This window comes from Cydia splendana, chromosome 14, assembly GCF_910591565.1.
Source record: "Cydia splendana chromosome 14, ilCydSple1.2, whole genome shotgun sequence".
In the NCBI taxonomy this organism is placed as follows: Eukaryota; Metazoa; Arthropoda; class Insecta; order Lepidoptera; family Tortricidae; genus Cydia; species Cydia splendana.
This window is the reverse complement of record NC_085973.1, coordinates 9,817,163-9,830,598: the sequence shown is the minus strand read 5'-3', so window position 1 is coordinate 9,830,598 and position 13,436 is coordinate 9,817,163. Positions and strand designations below refer to the sequence as shown.

At 35.7% G+C, this 13,436-nt stretch overlaps 1 protein-coding gene across 1 annotated transcript; it reads left to right on the top strand.

The window, feature by feature from the left end:
- The first annotated feature begins 5,415 nt into the window (after positions 1 to 5,415).
- On the top strand, positions 5,416 to 10,169 carry LOC134797169 (uncharacterized). The gene is made up of 4 exons (XM_063769424.1): positions 5,416 to 5,530; positions 7,285 to 7,461; positions 9,519 to 9,669; positions 10,003 to 10,169. Exons 1-4 carry the CDS (start codon positions 5,444 to 5,446, stop codon positions 10,131 to 10,133), a joined length of 546 nt encoding a protein of 181 aa, XP_063625494.1. The 5' UTR covers positions 5,416 to 5,443; the 3' UTR covers positions 10,134 to 10,169.
- The last annotated feature ends 3,267 nt before the right edge of the window (positions 10,170 to 13,436 follow it).

Below are 13,436 nucleotides of genomic sequence, written 5' to 3'. Positions count from 1 at the left end.
AGAGTCGGGCGTAGCCCAACGTACGAGGCCTGATGTACGCGATCCAAAGCCAGGCGCCGGTTGTCGGGCGTAGCCCGATATATGCGGCGCTCTGCGTGCATTTCTGTACTGAGGACGCCCTCGCAAAAGTAATATAAAGTGACTTCAAATATTATTGTAAGTAACGAAATCCTGACCCCAAAATTAATTAAATAAAAAATAAGTTCAAAAACTAAAACCCGACTACTGCAAATCGCGCTTTAAAAAGTATGAAACAAGATAGAATTCTTGTCTGAAATTATCATATAGGAAAATTATAAGAGTTATCATTTTTTTATATATTTACAGAGATTCAGAGGATAGCCGTGGTCGTATGCCACTTTACCTTAAAGTTTATAATCGTGGCATATGTCCACGGCGATCCTTTGAATATCTCTGTAAATATATAAAAAAATGATAACTCTTATAATTTTCCTATATGATAATTTCAGACAAGAATTCTATCTTGTTTCATACTTTTTAGAGCGCGATTTGCAGTAGTCGGGTTTTAGTTTTTGAACTTATTTTTTTTTACACATTTATACTTTGTTATATTTTGGAAACGCCTGAAGTAATATTGACCACAAATAATGAAAGCAATAACAATGCTTCACACAGGTCACACACTTCACTTCTGACAGGTGATTACCTTATTCGAATATAAATTATCGGTTTAAAATTTAACTAACGATGACCATTTTGTTGACGAAATATAATTTGCACCGTCTGCACCGATTTCTCAAAAAAGGATTATTGAGACTGACTGAAGTAGCGTGAAAAATAAGAAAGTTTCCGAGAAAACACGATGAGAAAGAATTATTCACTATATCTGAATATTGTACCTATGCATATACCGGGTGTGGCCTGTAACACGAGCAAAGAATTAAAACATAGATTGTACTCCTCAAACCGTGACACTTTTGTTCAACAACTTTTAAAAATTATGAAGTATTTAGACTCCCTATTTTTCATACAAAATAAATATTATCTTCAATGGACGCCATCGCCACGCCATATCATTGTGATTGACGTTGCTTGTCACCAGTGTTGGGCATTCAAGAATAAAATCATTATTTGAATAAGAATTCGTAGGAATAAAATCATCTCGATTTTATTCCCGTCAAAAATATTCAAATAATTTTGGTCGGGAATAATTCGTATGAGAAAAAATTTAATGAGAATAACTTATTCTTAATCAAATAAATATTATCATGATTTTTAATCGAAATAATATTCCACGAATAAAAATGTAGTCCGGGTACCGTATAGGTACTAATTACGTATAGTTAGGTAGATGTAATAGTAGTTAGTCTCTTGTCTAATTTATACCTATTTAATGGAATAAAATCTTACAAATTGACTGTCGCATAACGCATAGTTTCAGTAACCGTATTATTTTTAATTTACTAACCAAATCAATAGGTTCAATTTAGCTGGTCTAAGCGCTTTGTCTCTATCACTCTTACATATTAGTGCGATAGAGAGACGGAGGTAGCGTTCCGTTGACGTAGCGCAAACGATTGGCATATTGGCTAAGAACCCAAGGTGCCTAGCCAAGATGCCAATTTTTGTTTTTATTTTAATAACCGAATCATTAGGTAAATTTAGCTGTTCTGGGGGCCTAGCCAACATGCCAATCGCTTGCGCTCCAACAACGAAGCGCTTTCTGTCTCTATCACTCTTACATATGAGTGCGATAGAGAGACAAAGATAGCGTTTCGTTGTCGTAGCGCAAACGTTTGGCGTGTTGGCTACGCTCCCAATGTGCCTAGCCAAGATGCCAATTTTTGTTTTTATTTTTATAACCAAATTATTAGGTAAATTAAGCTGTTCTGGGGGCCTAGCCAACATGCCAATCGCTTGGGCTCCAACAACGAAGCGCTTTCTTTCTCTATCACTCTTACATATTAGTGCGATAGAGAGACAAAGATAGCGTTTCGTTGTCGTAGCGCGAACGTTTGGCATGTTGGCTACGCTCCCAATGTGCCTAGCCAAGATGCCAATTTTTGTTTTTAATTTAATAACCAAATCATTAGGACAATTTAGCTGTTTTTAGCGCTTTCTTTCTTTAATTTACCTAATGATTTGGTTATAAGAATAAAAACAAAAATTGGCATCTTGGCTAGGCACATTGGGAGCGTTGCCAACACGCCAAACGTTTGCGCTACGACAACGAAACGCTATCTTTGTCTCTCTATCGCACTAATATGTAAGAGTGATAGAGACAGAAAGCGCTTCGTTGTTGGAGCGCAAGCGATTGGCATGTTGGCTAGGCCCCCAGAACAGCTAAATTTACCTAATGATTCGGTTATTAAAATAAAAACAAAAATTGGCATCTTGGCTAGGCACATTGGGAGCGTAGCCAACATGGCAAACGTTTGCGCTACGACAACGAAACGCTATCTGTCTCTCTATCGCACTAATATGTAAGAGTGATAGAGAGAGACTATGCGCAACTCTACGGAGGGTCAACGTTTGGTATGTTGGCTAAGCACCCTGATCGGATGATAGAACTAGATAGTATATAGCGGAACTCTTCAATGTGTACTATACCTAAACTATAGTAACAAATATCAAATCAATCCGACTTTTAAATAGAAGGGTGAAAATCAACTTACAAAATATAACCGATTGTACTACAAAAATTAACTTAATTCTAAATAACATTTAGAATTAAGTTAATTTTTAAAGTAAAGTTTGTAGAAAAACATAATATACTAGCGAAGGAACAAAACGGATTTGTAAAGGGTAAGTCGACAACTCATGCCGCTTATTCTTTAGTTAGTAGCGTTACAGGCATTATCGACAAGAAAAAGTCAGTAGTAGCAGTATTCTTTGACATGTCTAAGGCGTTCGACCTTGTGGACCATTCAATATTATTAAATAAGTGTGAACATTATGGTATTCGTGGAAACGCTTCTGAATGGATCAAGTCATATTTATCTAATCGTAGGCAATGTGTCGAAATAAGTAGACTAAATTGTAACAATGAATTAACTCAATACAGGTCGTCGTTTCAAACTACTATGAGAGGCGTGCCCCAAGGTAGCGTTCTAGGACCGCTACTTTTCGTTCTCTACGTTAACGATATTCCTCACGCAACAACACATCAAGTTGTTATGTATGCAGATGACCTATCAATCATTATACCAGACTTAGACATGACTAATACATTTGAAAATTTGATAAACAATGCTGTTTATGACATCGATAACTGGTTAATTAATAATAATTTAACAATGAATGTAAATAAGACAAACTGGGTGCAATTTTCAAATTATAAAACGCAACGAGCCTCACTAAAAATAGACTGTAAAGGTCAACTTATAAACGGCTGCGACCAGGTACATTTTTTGGGGATCACTATTGATAGGTATTTAAATTGGAAGCAACAAGTAGCATCTATCTGCAACAGGCTGAGTCGATTTGTATTTGCTCTAAAAAGATTGAGGAGGGTAGCAGACGAATCCACTGCTCTAACAGCCTACCATGGTTATGTCGCATCTGTTCTTCGATACGGTATTATTATTTGGGGAAACTCTACAGATGTCGATCAGGTGTTTCTAACGCAAAAAAAATGTATACGTGCTATTCGAGGTGTCGGGTCATTAGCGTCTTGTAGACCTCTTTTTAAAAAGTTTAATGCCCTGACCTTGCCTTGTATTTATATTTACGAGCAAGCGAAATTCGTACTAAGCAATCCTGAGCTGTTTGAAAAACGATCCCAAAATCCAAGACTCAGGGATAGAGATGTATGTCGAGTGAAACAGCAGTTTGTTAATTCAGCCCTGTACAACAAAAACTGTTTCATGATGTCAGGGAAAGTATATAACAATATCCCTTTAGAGTTAAGACTGTTACCTAAAAATCTGTTTTTACGTAAACTTCGACATTGGCTGATGGATAAATGTTTTTATAACTTAAACGATTTTTTTAATAATTAACTTAGTTTGGTATTAATTGACATGTATGTGACACTGAATAGTTGTAAATTCTAATAATGTATCATAATTTATACGTACTGATCTTGTAATTTATTTATTTTAACTTGTAATAGAACTATTTGACATTCGAAAATTATTTCTTAACATTGAATTTATTTATATTTTGTGTTGGCAATTGTAGCATATTGTTGTAATTGTAAATATGTATATAGATAATCTTAAAATGCTAGATTGTAAGTAATATTTGCATGCCTACACTCTCGGCGAGATGTGATGTTCGATTTAAGATGAATGTTACCACCTAATTTATGTACCACATTTCTGGCAAATAAACGATATTTCTATTTCTATTTCTATTTCTATTTTAATTGAATAAAACCTTAGTTAGAATAGGCCCACTTCTAGAATAATTATTCTGTTTTTTATTCCGCATTTAAAATAAGAGTCACATGATTTATTCACCTTAATTTTATTCTAAAATAACTATTGCAAGAATAATTCTAATTCAAATCGATTTGAATAAGAATAAAATTTCTGTTTTTATTCTTATTCTTATTCAAGTTAATTTTTGCCCAACTCTGCTTGTCACGCCTTAAATATAACAAAATTCGCAATACATTGCGTCTTAGAATACACTTTAAAGTGTATTAAAAATCAAACCACAAGTTATTTTTAAAAGTCGCTGAACAAATGTTGGGCAGTATGAGGAGTACAGTCTACAGTTTAATTTTTTGCGCATGTTACAGGTCACACCCGGTATGTACTAAAATATTCCTATTCTAATTCTAATTACTACAGATCAGCGGTCGGCAACCAGCGGCCCGCGGGCCGCATGCGGCCCGCCAACCTCTCGCTTGCGGCCCACGAGCCTCCCTGGCTATTTTGTATGTAATACTGACGAACGACAATGTCTGCTAAAGTCACAGATATTACCAAAGTCTGGCCCGCGTCATCTTCGTTAACTACTATGTGGCCCTTGGCTGCTAAAAGGTTGCCGACCGCCGCTACAGATGCTCACAGATTTATTCAATTTATACTTTTTCAGTTTATTATTTATATTTTGGGCTTTCCCTCCCAACAGTTTTGGTCAAATCTTTGTACTTAGGGCTTACTGAAAATTCCTGGACTGGCCAGTTAGAAAATATAAGCCGTCTCAATATATCAGAATCCAGAAATTTTCAGTATGGCCCACGTATGGGCATATATTAATCTTTATATGCTTTGTAAAGTACAATAGAGTTTTCGGTTCACAAGGTCAGACCCTGTTATCCCGTAAATAGTGTCATTACTTCAAGTGGCCTGCATTGTTAACTTGTGTTGTCCTCTCGGGAATACAGACGCGCCAGTGCCACTACACAAACGTCAGACCACTAATCTCCAGAGAATACTGATAAAAAGCTACAATTTATAATTCTTTATTTACATGTTTATGCATGGCCAATGATAAAAATAGAAAGTAAAAATTGTAATTGTGAAACAATATGTACGTGGAAATTCCAAAGTTTGAAAGATGTTGTTGTTGTGTACCTCTGCGTTGTGGGATTATAATTTTAGGATATTTAAGCTTGGTAAGTGTTTAACTGCTTCTTACATCTACGAGGGGTGTTCAAAATATTCTCGGTATGAGAATGAAAACAAACAAGTACGAAAAGTTTGATATTTTTATTTTTCAATATACTCCCCCCTATGTTAATCCCCTTAAAAGATCGATCAATTTTTTTTTTTAATCCCTCATAAAAATATTTTTTATTATTGGTGTAAAAATGCTCCTCCACTGCAGCCTTCAATGCTTCATCGTCAGAAAAAAAAATTCCACGCAGATCCTTTTTAAGATTGGGGAACAAAAAGAAGTCGCTGGGGGCTAAGTCCGGACTATACGGTGGGTGAGTAACAGTTTCAAACCCACATTCAACAATAGCTGCCTTGGCAATATGAGCAGTATGGACGGGGGCGTTGTCACACAGAAGCAGAACACCTTTGGTTAACTTTCCTCGCCTCTTTTCTTTGATTGCATCCTTTAATTGACGTAGAATGTTAGCGTAGTACTGTCGTGTGATATTTACACCTTTTTCTTTATAATCGATTAGTAATATTCCTTCACAATCCCAAAATATCGTGGCCATGACCTTGCCAGCTGAAGGGACGACCTTGAACTTTTTGGGATGAGCTGAACCCTTAATGTGCCACTGCATGGACTCTTGTTTACTCTCTGGGTCATAATGATGAACCCAGGTTTCATCTCCAGTAACTATTCTTTGCAGCACCTCATTAGGATTTTCACCGCACAGGTCAATAACATCGGAACAACACGCTACACGCATGTCTTTTTGAAGCCGAGTCAGCATTCGCGGAACCCATCTTGCACTTACTTTTGACATATTAAGATGGTCATGGATAATATCATGTACGATACCAATAGAAAGATTGGTTACTTGAGCTATAGATTTTACCTTCACTCGACCATCTTCCAATATAAGTTTTTCCACTTTATCAATATTTTCTTGTGAAGTAGCTACTACAGGCCGACCAGGTCTAGGGTCATCTTCAATACTCTCCCTTCCACGTTTAAATTCGCTTGACCACTTTTGAATGGTAGATAGAGAAGGAGCAGACTCACGGTAAACACAATCCATTTCCTCTTTTATGGTTTTTTGATTTTTACCCTGTTTTGTCGAGAATCTTATGACGCATTGATGTTCTAATTTAGTTAACATTGTCAATTCGCACATGATGTTCATGTTTGTTCAGCAATTGCAGAAAAACAAAAGAACATCTCGGTTCCAATTATATTTTTTTTTAATGTCAATGAATAAACCTTAGCGGCCAGTAACGAAAGAAATTTAAGAAGAGGTTGTAAGATATCAATACCGAGAATATTTTGAACGCCCCTCGTATATTCATAAGAAGAATTGTATCAGACAATACTTACTTAACTCTCAAAAATCTGAACAGTTTATGCTTATCTATAATTCTATGTACCTAAACAAAAATATACTGAATGTTTTGTAAGTTTTGTGGTATTTAAATTCATTCTGAGGTATATTTGATAGCATTATATTAGAAGAACTTAGCTAAATATAGTAAATATACAAACGTAAAGAGTTAGTTGTATTAGGTAATTTACTCCCAACGATTGTATTGTAACTATTGTATGTATGTCAAACACTTTACTGTGCATAAGACACAGGTTAAATTACAATGAAACAAAATATATATAATGTACAAAGGCGAACTGATCCCTATAAGGGATCTCTTCCAGTCAACCTTGAGCAATTGAGAGTAAATTATCGTGCTGATTTGTTGAATGCGATCTATGTTTCAGGGTTTCGCTCTATTTGCCCTCAGCATGGACGTATATTTCAGCGAAGGCTTCGATCTGTCAACGCACACGTACGGCGTCTACCGAGGCACCGATTTCTTCGCCGAACGATGGCTCTTCTTTGTCATGTACTGTGTGGAGATCGCCTTTATCGTGGTTTTGCTGATTGGGGTTCATACGGTAATACTATGTTCCGGTGTTTTTGTTCTAAAGGTGTGTCCAGATCTGGCGAATGTAGGTACTGTACAGCTTTCGCTTTTCGTAACTACGTTAAGCTTGCAACTAGTCTAGTGAGCCTTTTGTAAACAAACGCATACGCAGTAAAGCACGTTCACCAGATCAAACGCACTTAGTCATTCTTATCCTTCACAAAGTTTCGACAAAGTTTCGGGTATACATCCGACAGGCTAGCTAGGGACGCGAAACGCGAGGGAGAGGTTAGGGTTAATCGTACCATAGATAAATAAAGAATAAGAAAAAATGTTCATCCGAAAATAAAGAAAAATATATGCTCGAAAAGATGGCGCCATACCCTTGGCCTTTTTTAGGGTTCCGTACCTCAAAAGGAAAAAAACGGAACCTTTATAGGATCACCGTGCGTCTGTCTGTCTGTCTGTCTGTCCGTCTGTCACAGGCGTCACAGCCCATTTTCTCCAAAAGTACTGGACCAATTAAGTTGAAAATTCGTGCCCCAAAGACGGACATCTTACGTAAACAAATGAATTTTAAACATGGAGGCCACTTTTGGGGGGTAAATGATAAAATTAAAAAGTAACGTTTTTTAAAATAGGTGTACCTATAGTGTTATTCGTGTTACATATCAAATGAAAGAGCTCATTTTGAGAATTTTAAATATATTTGTATTGTAATTTTAAAATACAAAGTTTAGAAGTTATTTACTTAAGAAAATAGCCAAATAATGACCATCCCTCCCTTTATTTCCGAAACTACTGGGTTTAAAATTTTGAAAAATATATACAAAATAGTTATTTACCTATAGATGACAGGAAAACCTATTAGAAATATGCAGTCAAGCGTGAGTCGGACTAATTACTTAGTTTTTGATCCGACCCGATTTTTGACGACGATTAAAATTGGGTAATGTACGGAACCCTTGGAATGCGAGTCCGACTCGCACTTGGCCGGTTTTTTTTGTCTATTTTTAATGTTGTAGGTCCTCGGTACGGGCGGCCTACAACACTTATTGCTTTGTTTTGTATTTTACATTTTGAATGAATATTAATAAATAATAAATAAATAATAAATATTACAGGATATTCTTACACAGATTGACTAAGTCCAACAGTAAGCTCAAGAAGGCTTGTGTTGTGGGTACTCAGACAACGATATATATAACCTCGTGCCGCCCAATGTGCAATACATTGTACACAGTAACACTCAGCATAACTGCCCAGACTTCAGAAATTAAATTCAGAGCTAAACGCCCAGTGTGCAATACATTGTACAGTATAAAAGTTTATCAGATGTCAGTTTTAAAACCCAATTTTCATTTAAATTAACAAAAGATACGAAGGTGAAATTCAGTTTAATGTATTCATTTTTATTCACATATAGCCAGAAAAAAAATCCTGATGAGTTTTTTATTTAAAAAAAATGTTTGTAGTGCGCGGGCAGTTACGACTTTGAAATATTATGGCTATTATATTGCACACTGGGCGTTTAGATGATCTTGCGTTTTTTTTCTTGGGCGGCACGAGGATAATATATAAATATGTACTTAAATACATAGAAAACAACCATGACTCAGGAACAAATATCTGTGTCATCAAACAAATAAATGCCCTTACTGGGATTCGAACCCAGGACCATCAGCTTCACAGGCAGGGTCACTACCCACTAGGCCAGACTGGTCGTCTAAATTACTTATATTATTGATTACTGTACTGTAGTATAAGTATATAAAATATTTATTAAATATATCATAAGTAGGTATGTTTAGCCTATACTCGTGTAGATGGCGACATCGTTTGATATTTACCAATTTTAACACATATCAGTGAAAGAACAAGGATCAAAGTCAAATGACGTTCTAAAAGCTTTAATCCTGTCTCGAAAGATTTCACTGTGACTACAAAATTTACTTTGACAATACACCTCTATACTAAATTCTCTTTGATCGTACCGTAAATGAGAGCTGAATACGCCGCGTTAATATGTAGGTATTTTGGAATATTCTAAAGCGTGAATTAAACTTAAGTTTTTTTTTTCATTGGCAGAGAAACTCTCGGCTAATGCTGGTGTACTACTACTATGGGATCACAACAACCCTGGCGTCGTTGGTTACATTTATGTTTGTGAACGTCCAGGAGTTCCATACCCGCATACCCCTGTACTTAATAGACATCTCCATTATCTTCAGTGCTATAGGTAAGAGAATACATACAGGGATTGTGGTCTCATCTGAGATGTAGACCTCACAAACCCCCATGGCTCCAATACTAAAAAAAAAAAAAACAAAATTGGTAAATAAAATATATCAATCATTTTCACAAAATTTCTCGAAAATCGGCTGAAAAATGCGACCAGGTAGAGGAGAACAAATCAATCCGTCGAAAATACGAAAGCATTTTTGGTTAAGCTGAGACGGAGACGCTACAAAAATAATGATAGGATTTTACTCTTTTTGTAATAGCAAAAAGCTTTCAAAATCCTCCTGGTTCTCGTGTAAAGCAATTCTAACAAATATGTTCACTTTTTCAGTGACCCAAGCGTACCTGCTTTTACTAATTCGCAGCGAGCTAGAAAAACCGCGTGAGTCCCTTCGGTTCGTCAACCACCTCGCTGAAGTCTGCGTGCAGCAACCAGCAACCAACGGCCTAAATCCCTTATAACTTTATGTATGCTTTGCTTTATAGACTGTAAGTTTATTTTTAGGCACTTTATACAATTATAAATTATTAAAAAATAATAAATTATTAATTATTATTTAATTTTATTATTTTGTGTATTTGAAAAATACTTTGTTTTATTCTTAATTGCTCTTTTAAATATTGAAGAAAGAGAGCAGGAAAATACTGCATTCTTGAGTCATCTCTAATGTGTCAATTTAAGAGCGCGGTGCGCATTCCAGGAATGGATCCTCATTACCTTTAAATATACGAGTATTCACTTCGCAAAGTCCTTTTTGTCGCTACTTAGGTAAATATGTCGATTACTGACAGGTGGCCAGTATTACACTTCCTTTCGTGACCTCAGTTTGGAACAATGTTCGTCAACCCAGGGCTCGGAACCGGTTTTTTTGGAAAACCCGAAATAGCCCAATATTTTTAATTATTTTATGCTCTTTACGTAGAACTGAATCATGTATTTAGGTAACAACTTCGTATTATTAGATTGTCCCATTAAAAATGAAATAATAAACCAAAGAACGAAAAATAACGTAATAATACCGGTATTATTTGTATGAAGAAAAAACCGGTTCCGAGCCTTGCGTCAATCACCTAACTGAAATTTATGTTCAAAAACCTACAATCAACAACCTTAGTTTTTTTATGAATAACCACATCAATTACCTTCGAGAAGCTTGAACGTGACGAAAACCCCGCGCTGCTCTTCGTTAACCACCTATCTACGTACAACAAACTTATTAGTTCTTTATGAACAACTACATCAACTAGGTACGCAAGGCCTGTAACCCCGCGAGTTGCCTTAGTTTTGTTAACCACTTAGATCTAGTTACATCATCATCATCATCATTGGCCACAGGATCTTTGCAGATGATAGCTGCAGCGACTAAAGAAGGTATTTTGAGGAGGCAATCTACAGCCTACATCTACGTACAATTAACAACTACGTACACCGTCATGGGAATATGACAGAAACCCCGTAAGTCGCTGCGCTACATCAACCACCCAAAGCCTACACTTGTAAAATATGATATCAAAATAAATTATAACTAGTATATTTTCCTTCTTTTGTGTGGGATTGCAGGAATCGACGCTTTAAGAAGTCCAATTTTATCGTCGCGTCAGTAAATAAGATAATTAGGTACTAAACAAGCCAGTTGTCATATCATCCTTTATGACCTCACTTCACAGAAAGCAGCGAGTAAACAAGTTGTGTTTATATAGGTACTCTGGATATTCCTTTTATTATATCTGTAGAAATTAATCAGAGAAAATAATGAGAAATATATTATAATTTTAATAAAGTAAAAACAAAAATGCGTTTAGAAATACCAACTTTTACAAGATGTTGTTGCTGTTTCCCTTTACGTCGCGGAATCATCATTCTGGGATACTTGAGCTTGGTACGTCAATATTTTTATATATTTTTTTTAACTCGTTTAACTCAAATAGCTGTTAATAAAAAGCGTATAATTTAATTGTTTTTATCACAGACAATAACAAAACTTATACAAACTATTATTAAAATGATGTATAAACTAAATAAATTAAAACTAAAACTAATAAAATAAATAAATAAAACTTACCCACCTACCTTAGGTTCCCCAGATCTGTCCCCTGCGGAAGGGTGCCCATAAGGCTGGCTACATTCCCACGCTGAATAGCTATGCCTATTCTTTGGCCTAGGAATGAGCCAGCCCTAGGGTCACCCGTGGTTTCCAATAATCTTTTTTTTAGGCCCTTAAAAAGATTGTGTGCGTCACGACACCACGGCCCCAGGGTCTCTACCGCGAACGCCGCAAATATGTGGTTGTTTGTAAGACGGCGTTTTAGGGTTTCAGCCGCTGTTAATTGTGTAGGAAATATTAATACTTATATGTACCTACCGTTGACATTAACGATAGTATGAAATATTAAAATAATGACAGACAATTGCAATGTTTATTATTCTGAATTGTTTGCTTGCTCATTTAAATAGTGTGTGTTCTTTATCTTTTCAGGTTTTTGCAGTTTTTGTAATTTGGGTGGAAACACAGCAGACACATGATACATTGACCTTATACAGAGGTGCAAGCTTCCTTTTTCAAAAATGGTTGCCAATTTTCTTGTATTGTATTGAAATTGTATTTGTATTAATACTGCTGGCTGGAGCTCATACGGTTCGTCTATTGAATTATATAATAAATAACTACCTAAGTATGTACAGGCTGGTTTTGTAATGTATGACCAAAGTAAAAGGCGAATATGTAGAGCCGTAAAATCTTAAAAAGAGAGAGTAAAATCAGCGTTTTCATGGAAACCATTAATATATGACTCGTCAAAATTTGTCAAACAGCTGTTTTTTTGTATTTTCGGGATTGACCTAACGGGTGGTTAAAGTGGTAAGTGGTGGTAAGTAGTGGTGGTGGTGGTTAAGTGCTAATGTGGGTATGATCTACAGCGTGACATTTCAGTCGTGATCAGTAATATGTTTTTCTAACTCCATAAACAACGAGCAATTTAATGTCCCTACTCTTACTAAAATCAGAAAAGATTTTTTTTATTTTTTTGTTTATTTTTTGTCATTTATTTTACTTTTATAAGTGGATTTAGGATATTACAACGGCTTATTAAGATATTTAAATTAGTAAATTGAATCGGCTCTTTGAATCGGAACTGTCCATTGACATCAATTTTGTCATTTCTCCCAGTTAGAAATAAAATTTACTTAATTTTTCATTTGAAATATAAGCTGTTGAAATACCACATTGCCACTTGTAAAAAAAAAAAAACAAAAAAAAATTGTGTCTGCAGTTTGAATTTATACAGGGTGACATTTAAGTCGTGATCAGTAATATGTTTTTCTAACTCCATAAACAACGAGCAATTTAATGCCCTTACTCTTACTAAAATCAGACAACTTAATTTTTTTTTGTTTTTTTTTACAAGTGGCAATGTGGTATTTAAACAGACACACTCGGTTACATGTAATAAAATAACCTTAAATTTAGTCCATGCGGGATTTCATCCTGCAACCTTCGGCTTCACCAACGCATTGTTTTACCTATCTCATTTTAGGGGAGACCTAACCTACTTCGTGTGTACTATTACTACGGTATAACGACCACTGCGGCGGCGCTGGCCGTCTATCTGCTCACTATGCCGAGGAGGAGTCAACCCTTCTACAGCTACTACATTATCGACATATGCACCATGTTTGCTGGGCTCGGTAAGAATAGGCATGAATTTAGTACATAATTCGGTTGAATCGTGTTTCGTATTAAAGTATATTTCAATAGAACTTGCTAA